Genomic DNA, 10,088 nt, shown 5'->3' on the forward strand with positions numbered 1-10,088 from the left:
GGCTCAGTGGTAGAGCATTGGTCTGTGGACTGAAGGGTCCCAGGTTCGATTCCAGTCAAGGACATGTACATTGGTTGCGGGCACGTCCCCGATGGGGGTTGTGCAAGAGGCAGCTGGTCGATGATTTCTCTCATCGATGTTTCTAGCTCTCCATCTCTCTCCCTTCCTCTCTGTAAAAAAATAAATAATATATATTTTTTTTAAAAATGCCTGTGAGGAGATTCACCAACAGTTCTTGAGGTGATGCTCGTGCACCTGAGAACCACCTTCCTCTCCCTGGGGCTGCCAGTCATCATGGTCTCCACAGTCCCCTCTGGGCAGTGATTCTGAGTTTACTTCAGGCAGTACCTTAATGAGATAATCAGCGGCTCTTTATACTGAGATGGTTCTAACATAAATGGACTAAAATTAGAAAAATCCGCCGGGGCCGGTTTGGCTCAGTGGTGGAGCGTCGGTCTGCGGACTGAAAGGTCCCGGGTTCGATTCCGGTCAAGGGCATGTACCTTAGTTGCGGCATATCCCCGGTGGGGGGTGTGCAGGAGGCAGCTGGTTGATGTTTCTCTCTCATCAACATTTCTAGCTCTCTGTCTCTCTCCCTCTCTGTTAAAAATCAATAAAATATATTTTAAAAAAATAAGTAAAAAAAATAATAATAATAAAATTAGAAAAATCCCTAAACCGTTTAGGAAGAGATGTGTTTGTGATAGAGATCTTTTGTTTCTTATTCATGAAAAAATAAACTATTTTTAAACAAGTACTCTTTAATATGTAGCTATTTTCTTGTTTCAAAATATGCAGGATATGGTTATCCAAGCAAGGGAAGAGGCCTTCTCATTTTCCATCAGCTGACCCAAACTTATTCTGGATCAAATTACAAAATCTCTACCAATAGACTGAGCCTGTGACTTAGGCAAAGTCTATGGTTGCTTTACACTGTGACGTTTACATTTCTTAGGGAAAGAGCCGCCTCTTTATCTTTATTTAGCAGCTGTTTGAAAGCAGTATCTTTTATCACAGAGTGTGTGAGACCTGTCTCCCACCCCCGCCCCACCCCAGTCCTCAAGGGGGTCCGGCCCCTGCATGTTCATGGAGCCTGGCAAGGGAAGGGTTTCCCAAGAGCAAGTAGTGTCATGTCAGGAATTCAGCACCCTAGCAAAGTGTTTGTACAAAGTGGCAGCTGACAAATGTAATCTGCACAATCATTCTGCATCAAATTTTACTTAGATACGTCTTTGATGTCCATGATGAAATGTGCATTGTGCAAAAAAAATAAAGTTAAAATTTTTGCCTAAAGAATTTTACGAATTCAGGCTGCACAGAAAGGCATCCTGATTGATCCTTGAATTGTTTAGGGAATAGTTCCTGGACTAGATTCATTCAATGGGTAGGTATGTTTTAGGAGGAAATATAAACACACACACACACACACACACACACACACACACATATACATGGCCCTAACTGGTTTGGCTCAGTGGATAGAGCATCAGCCTGCGGACTGAAGGGTCCCAGGTTCGATTCTGGTCAAGGGCATATACTTCGGTTGTAGGCCCCCTGTCCTGATTGAGGGTGTGTGGGAGGCAACTAATTGATATCTCTTTCACATCCATGTTTCTGTCTCTCCCTCTCCCACTCTCTTAAAAAACAAACAAACAAACAAAAACTTGCCTACTGGAAAAAATCTACCATTAGTAGATTCAAGAAAAACAGTTCCTATATAGTTGTCTAATATTATCACAAAAGAATATTCAATACTTACTAAATGTCATTATTCATTTTCCTTGTTTATTTTAAAATAATTTTTATTGATTCAGAGAGAAGCATCAATGATGAGAATCATTGATTGGCTACTTTCTGCACACCCCCTACTGAGGATCCAGTATGTGCCCTGACCAAGTAAGGTAATTGAACCTTAACCTTCCGATTTATAGGACGATGCTCAACCACTGAGCCACACGCACTGTGCTTCATTTTTCTTTTTGTAAGAACTAAAGGGTTGTAGTCCAACATTAAAACGATGTATCAATTTCTTTTACTCAGACTGCCAATTTTTTAATACAATGTAATGAGTTGCAGTAAAATATAAGTTGTCCAGTTTATTTTTGGTTGTCTTGGTCAGTATATTATTTAAAAAAAAAAAATTGAAAACTAAGGAATAGCCCTAACAGGTTTGGCTCAGTGCATAGAGCATCAGCCTTCAGACTGAAGGGTCTCAGGTTCGATTCCAGTCAAGGGCATGTATCTTGGTTGCAGGCACATCCCCAGTAGGGGGTGTGCAGGAGGCAGCTGGTCGATGTTTCTCTCTCATAGATGTTTCTAACTCTCTATCCCTCTCCCTTTCTCTCTGTAAAAAATCAATATATATATATATATATATATATATATATATATATATATATATATATATATATTTTTTTTTTTTTTTTTTAACTAAGGAATAGGAGAATCCAAGATGGCAGCATAGGTAACACCTAATTGCAGCCTCACACAACAATTTCAATAAAATACAACTAAAATACAAAATGGACATTACCCAGAACTACGGGAAAGTTGACTGGCTGGAAATTCTACAACTAGAAGGAAAGAGAAAACCAGAAGGAAAAGCAGAGGAGCTGTAAAAGCCTAAGGTTCGGAGACACGTTGTGCGCGCACAGAGAGGACGGAGCTGGAGAGGAGGGGGAGGCTGAGTGCCTGGCTGGCATTCCTTAGCAGAAAGGAGATAAAAGCTCCAGACTGAGCTGAACCCCAGATCCAACAGCACTGAACCCCAGTTCAAGGCCAGAGGGAGCCTGGGCTGTAAGGCGGAATCTCCGGAGCGGCGAAAGGCAGTCCGGAAGTGCACACATTACTCACAGAAAACGGACAGTTGACTGTGCCACTGGATTGCCCTAGTGGGAAGGAGACAAAAGCTCCGGACTGCTCTGAACCCCACTTCCAACTGAACTGAACCCCAGTTCCTGGCTCATTGGGGGAGAGCCTAGATTGTTTGGCAGCAGGCGAAACTCGAGGGCTCCTTTCTCTCAGAGGTGCCTCCACTCTGAAACTCCGCCCCATCAAAGCTGAACACAGACTTTTAAGGCTACTAACTCAGGGAAGCTGGAAAATGCTGAGACAAGGAAACACATCACAAATGAAAGAAATGGAGGACAAAAATCAACTGGATATAGAGTTCAAAACCACACTTATAAGGTTTTTCAAGAATTTTCTCGAAAAGGCCGATAAAATAAATGAGACCTATGAGGATATGAAAAGGGATCAACTAGAAATAAAGAATACATTGTCTGAAATAAAAAAATATTATACAGTCCTAAAAACAGAATGGAAAATCACAAGAATCAAGTCAAAGACTTGGAACAAAGAGCCAGAGGACACTTCTCCGCAGAAGCAAGAGGACAAGAGAATCCAGAAAGTTGAAGATAGTGTAAGAAACCTCTGGGACAACTTTAAGCGAACAACCAACATCAGAATTACGGGGGTCCCAGAAGATGAGAGAGAACAAGATACCAAAAACATATTGAAAGAAATAGTGACAGAAAGCTTCCCCCACTTGGTGAAAGAATTAGACTTACAAGTCCAGGAAGCGCAGAGAACCCCAAACAAAAGGAACCCAAAAAGGACCACACCAAGATACATCATAATTAAAATTCCAAGAGCAAAAGACAAAGAATATTAAAAGCAGCAAGAGAAAAGCAGGTAGTTACCTATAAAGGAGCACCCATACGATTGTCAGCTGATTTCTCAACAGAAATCATGCAGGCCAGACGGGAATGGCAAGAAATATTCAAGGTGATGAATAGCAAGAACCTACAGCCAAAAATAATCTACCCAGCAAAGCTATCACTCAGAATCGAAGGCCAGATAAAGAGCTTCACTAATAAAATAAAAAAAAACGAAAGGAGTTCATCACCACCAAGCCAGAATTATATAAATTGCTGAAGGGGGTTCTTTCGGAAAAGAAAGAAAATAAAGATAAAAAGTATGAACAATAAATACGTAACTATCAACAAGTGAATCTAAAAACCAAGGGAATTAAAAAAAATCTGATGAACAATATTAACTGATGAATATAATAGAATCAGAGGGAGTGAACTGCCGATTCTCGGGGAAAAGGGAGTGGGGGGGGGGGGTGCAGGAAGAGACTGAACATAAACTGTGCACCTATGGATGAGGACAATGGGGGGTGGGGAAAGGGCAGAGGGTGGAAGGGAGCAATGGAGGGGGGAAAAAATGAACATTTGTAATAATGTGAACAATAAAAATTTATTTAAAAAATTAAAAAAAAAACAAAACTAAGGAATAGCTATGGAAATTATAAATGTAAAGCTGCCTCTCTATGGTTAATAGTTCACCTTTTATTGAAGGTGGTCAGAAATTAAACTGACTCAGATGTCTTTGTATCAGACACAAGTCCTGATCCCTCTCCTTGCCAAATGTACAGAAATGCCATTTACCCGCAACTAGAGAATGCAAATTCCAGATTAAACTGCCTAGCACGAACTAAGTATCTAAGAATGTTTTTTATGCTTCCAATTTAATTCTCCCCTCAAATGTAGACTGCACAGATATGTTGATATGTCACTAAAGTAGAAAATATGGGATGCAGTTTTTTCCCCAAGCATGTTCAATTTCTCCAATGCAGACCTTAGAGCCTGGTGAACACCATCCATAAGTGCATAGGAAAGGAGGAACTTGCTAGGATGTTAGCAATGTGGGGTTTTTTTATATTTTTTAATTGATTTCAGAGAGGGAGGGAGAGAAACATCAATGATGAGAGAGAATCACCCACTGGCTGCCTCTCGAATACCCACACTGCAAAATAAGCCTGCAACCCAGGCATGTGCCCTGACTGGGGAATTGATCTTTGACCGCCTGGTTCATAGGTCAACACTCAACCACTGAGCTACGCCAGCTTTTTGTGTTTTTTAAATCACAGTTTACTAATATAGTCAATATTATTTTGTACTAGAGGCCTGGTACACAAAATTCATGCATGGGGTGTGTCCCTCAGCCCAGCCTGCACCCTCTTCAATCTGGGACCCCTTGAGGGATATCCAGGTAGGATCAGGCCTAAACAGGCAGTCAGACATCCCTCTCTCAATCCAGGACTGCTGGCTCCCAACTGCTCACCTGCCTGCCTTCCTGATTGCCCTTAACGGCTTCTGCCTGCCAGCCTGATCACCCCCTATCCACCCTCCCCTGCAGGCCTGGGTCCCACCAACTGCCCTTCCCTGCAGGCCAGGTCGCCCCCAACTTCCCTCCTCTGCCAGCCTGGTCACCCCTAACTGCCCTCCCCTGCAGGCTTGATCACCCCCAACTGCCCTCCCTTGTAGGGTTGGTCCCTCCCAACTGCCCTCCTCTGCTGGCCATCTTGTATCTACATGGGAGCAGCCATCTTGTGTGTTACAGTGATGGTCAGTTTGTCTATTACTCTTTTTTTTTTTTTTTTAATATATTTTATTGATATTTCACAGAAAGGAAAAGAGAGGGATAGAGAGTTAGAAACATCAATGAGAGAGAATCATCGATCAGCTGCCTCTTGCACACCCCCCACTGGGGATGCGCCCGCAACCAAGGTACATGCCCTTGACCGGAATGGAACCCGGGATCCTTCAATCTGCAGGCCGGTCCCGGCGCTGTCTATTACTCTTTTATTAGGATTAGTTTTAAGTGTACAGAACAGTGGTCAGACAATCATACACTTCACAAAGTACTCACCCAGCACAAATGTATTTTTTAATGAATGTACATTTTTAAAGAATTTGAAACTAGAAAAATTTCACATTCACTTTATTGACTGCTGAAGTTCAGTCTCCGATGCTTCTTCCAGCCTTCTGATACTGTCTTTCTGAGGCTTTTCTACGGTAGACATCATCTGTATTGAACAAAAATTCTACTTAGGTTTTTAAGAAACTGAGGAATTAAAAATACTAAGATCTAAGTAATTTAACCAGTCGTATAGGTTGGGCACTATATCTGAATCTCAACATTAATGTTTTTTTGGGTTATTTTGTAAATTCTCACCCAAGATATTTTTCCATTTGTTTTTAGAGAGAGTGGAAGGGACAGGGAGAGATAGAGACACACAATGATTGGTTGCCTCCCAGGACCAGGATGGAGCCTGCAACCGAGTTATGTGCCCTTGACTGGAATCGAACCAGGGATCCTTCTATCCACTGAGCCAAATCAGCTAGGGCTCAACATGGATTCAATGCCAAAGTAATTTAAAACACGAGATAAATGAGGCTATGTCAATGAAGTTCTAGATTTCAATAGCAGGTTAAGAGTTGGTATCTTCACTCTGGCTGGTGTGCTCAGGGGTTAGAGTGTTGGCCTGCATATTGGAGGGTCTGGGGTTTGATTCCCGTCAAGGACACGTACTCTGGATGCAGGTTCAATCCCTGGCCCTGGTCCCTGTGCTTGCAGAAGGCAACCAACCAATGTGTCTCTGTCAGAGCGATATTTCTCTATTTTCCTCCCCACTCCTTTCCACTCTCTAAAAATCAATGAGAAAAATATCCTCTGATGAGAATTTTAAAAAGTATTATTAAAGACAGGATCATATCCTAGCATACCTCTTAGCAATGATTTCAGATTTTAAGACTTCCCTCACTTCCATATCCCCCACAATTTCTCATCTCTCTGAAATCATCCTTCTTAACTAAAACGTGGCCCCTCAAAGGCACTTCCCGAGCTGTGGCTCTCTGCTGCTCCCTCTCCCACACCGGGAGTGGGGAGTTGAGGTCAGTTTCCATTCGCCACCCTCTTCCTTCAGGGCTTGTGCCATTTACCACTTTCTTCTCTATAGTAATACCTGTTCTCCATCACCTGCTTTTCAGTCACTGAAAATAGCATCTAGCTCCGGCTCCTTGATCCTATCCTGTCCCAGGCAACACCCCTGTCCCCTTAGGGATAAAACACTCGCCTTCCTCACTTCCCTGCCTTCCCCACACAACTTCCGCCACCCACTGGCGCTGCTCCCGTGAAGTCAGGAGTCGAACTAGCCTGTGCGGAAGCTATAATGCTCAGCAAAGCAGCGCCCGGCAGTCCGTTCCCAGTGCTGGGCCCTGGTGCCAATGACCTGCCTGTAAAAACTGGTACAGTAATTAGCTAAGCGGGCAGACCAGCTCCCTCCAGGGTTTGGACTACAGAGCCCAGAGAGGACCGGCCAGTCAGCAGGGGTTTCCATCAATCCCCACGTTCCCACCCGTGTAGAGAGCAAGTCTGTCCCGGCGGCCACACAATGCCCCCAGCGGGCTGGAGAGGGGGCGTCCTGAGTGGAGTCCCGTGCACTCCCTTCACCGTGAGAGCAAGGTCTCGGGGTCGGACGCCCAAGTGCCTTTGTTGCCCCGCTTACAGGAGACCCCGTGAGCCCGGGTGGGTCTCCAGGGCCCAGAGGATGGAATCGCACTTGCCCTCCCGACGCAGAAAGAAACAGTTCAGCGCCGAGGTAAGGAGTGGTCTGCAACCTGGGCATGGCGATCTCCCAGGAAAAAAGGCCCGAGGCCACCTCCTGCCTTCCTGAAACGAAACGGAGGCTGCCGCACCCCCACTTACAGAAGGTCTCCTGGCCCACGCGCACTTTAATCATGATCCACTCCATCGTTCCTCCCAGGACAAAAAAGAAGGGCAGAAACCTGTAGACGCCGAGTCGCTCCTTTCCGGGCACCCACTGCAGAACCCGCCTCACCTGGGCCCTGGAAAACATGCCCAGCGAGGACCGAACGGGAGCTGCCTTAGCCCCTGGACCGAAGCGCCCGGGTGGCGGCGAGGTCGTCCTGGCTGCCCTTGCGGAGCCCAGCGGTCGAGCTCACCGCGCCATCGCGGCCGGGCCCCTGCTCCAGGCGGGCAGGTCCTCAGGAGCCCAGCGCGGAGCTCCGGACCCACCAATCAGAGCACGGCACGGCGCGGGGATTCGCCAATAGAATGCGGCCGAGCGCGCGTGCTCCGTGAGGCTGAGCCCGGCTGGAGAGCTCGCGCAGGCGTCTGGGCTCCGCGGCACCTCCCACGTGGCGGCGGGGACCCGGGCCTCCCGGTGAAGCTAGTGCTGGGAGTCGGCGCCATCCCCCCCACCCACACCCCTCCCCGCTGTCACCGCCATCTTTTTTCTTTAAGTCCTGATGGAAGTGATGGACTAAACGTGAGCTGCACCATAATATAATTGCAATCACGCAGCGCCTTGCATTTATTTCGGAGTCAGTGAACGGTGACCGGACTTCTAAAAATAACAGAATTTAATATGCCTTGTTGAAAGCTGAACTTTGTTATCACAACAAAAGTCTAGGTAAGCATTTTGCGACAAACAACCCTAAAATTAACGAAAAGCTTTCCTGTATGGGGCACTTGTATGTGCTTTTTATGCATCATCTCATGATCACAAAAGAACTTAACAGTTCAACATGGATGGGCTTTGTTATAACTACTTCTTCCCCCCACTTCCCCCCACCCACCCCCCTCATAGTCCCTTAGTCTGTGCCTCAATTCGCTACACAAAACGGGAATCTTCCTCTGATGCTGTTAGGACTTAGAGATAATACAAATAAAGAAAGCAGCACAGTGCCTGAAGTATAATAACTGATCAATTAGATTAGCTGCAATATGATGATTTATCGAACCCTAGCTCTTTATATGTATCCCGAAGCCTACTGGACCTCGCCTCCATGTTCATCATCACCTCTTCCAGATGGAGAACTGAGAGGTGGAGGGTAAGTCAGGCAGCAGCAGAGATCTGACTCGAAAGTCTCCACTCTTGCTGAGCTGTGTTTGCTGAGGGCTTGAATGAAGTCGTCACCTCATTATCTCTGAGAAGAGAGACAACTATTAGATAATCAAGGAAAATGAAATGAAAACTAAGACCCAGGAAGAAAGTTTGGTGATATAGGCACGAACCCTACAAAAACAGGCTGGAAAAGAGAATGAAAGCAGGGCCCCTGGAAAGGGTCCGAGTCTGTGGCTGAGCAGCCAGGCCCGAGAGGCTGCCTGGATAACCTGCCTTCTGGGGCCACAGCACGGCCCACTACCCCACTTAGTGCTCCCTCAGTGCTCCCTCAGTGCTCCCCCCGTTTCTCTGGGTGACTCTGGGGCCCAATTCCAGCCCAGATGGAGCTCAGGTGCGGCCAGCTCCCCAGGGCCCGCCCATCTCTCCGAATCCCTCCGCCGGGCGCAGCTCTGGACCTCCAGCCCGCACCGCACCCGGGCAAGGGGCTGACACATTGTAGGTCTGCAGCCAGGGCACCGTGGATACTCACATGTATCACACCCTTTGGGAAACAAAGTGTCCAGGTGGCCAGCTCCCCGCTAACAGCCCATCCAGGGCATCAACGGATACACGTGCGGACTTAGAAAACGGATCTGGATGGCAGAAACATGGTGGAGAGAGTGGTTCCAAGCAGAAAAGGCGAATTTCATGGGAAAGTCTGGCGACGTGGCAAAAGAGACCAAGGCATTTCAGGAGGGGGCCCGCGCGGGGAGCCAGGAGGGGTTTGTGGGCGCAGCCGTCAGCTGAGGTCGGAGCTGTAGGCACAGGGGCTCAGGGGCCGCTGCGAGCGGAGGCCCAGGCTGCTCCGAGGTAAGGAGTTAAAGGGGGATCACCTGGTGCGGTACCGGGGGGAGGCTGCGCTGCGGCCTCCCCGCGCGTGGGGACGGCACCGGGAGCGGGCGCGGGCAGGGCTCTTCACTCGCTAACGGGGCGCAGGGACCCCGGTCGGTGGGCAGAGTGGTTCGGCGCTGGAGGCGGGAAAGGGCCCGGCCGCGGGGCTGGGGGAGGTGCGGAGGCGCTAAGGTCAGCAGGACTCGAGGGGAGAAGGAGGGGGCGGGAAGACCCGGGCCTGGAGGGGGCAGAAAGGACGGGGGCCGTCCGGAGCCCCCGGGAACGGCTGTGCTTATCCTCCCCACCCCACCCCCACCCCCACCTCCCGGAGGCGGACAGAAGGAGCCGCCGCGGCGACCTAAGGGGGGCGCCGAGCCCTCAGCCGCGCGGGAGACGGGGTAGGGGAAGGGGGCTGGGAGCCCGTCCCGCCCCGTCCCGGGCCTCCCGCCCCCCCGAGCCGAGGGGCGCGCCCATTGGCCGGCCTGGCTCCGCGCGCCGCGCC

The 10,088-nt window shown here is 48.1% G+C and overlaps 1 protein-coding gene across 1 annotated transcript; it reads right to left on the reverse strand.

Moving 5' to 3' along the window:
* Positions 1–5,770: 5,770 nt before the first annotated feature.
* SMIM4 (small integral membrane protein 4) lies at positions 5,771–7,922 on the reverse strand. The gene is given in 3 exon segments (XM_036430932.2): positions 5,771–5,834; positions 5,836–5,872; positions 7,555–7,922. Coding segments are annotated over 3 exon segments (240 nt in total). The 5' UTR covers positions 7,706–7,922; the 3' UTR covers positions 5,771–5,782.
* Between the last annotated feature and the right edge of the window lie 2,166 nt (positions 7,923–10,088).

This window comes from Pipistrellus kuhlii, unplaced genomic scaffold (genome assembly GCF_014108245.1).
Source record: "Pipistrellus kuhlii isolate mPipKuh1 unplaced genomic scaffold, mPipKuh1.p scaffold_m20_p_11, whole genome shotgun sequence".
Taxonomy (NCBI): domain Eukaryota; kingdom Metazoa; phylum Chordata; class Mammalia; order Chiroptera; family Vespertilionidae; genus Pipistrellus; species Pipistrellus kuhlii.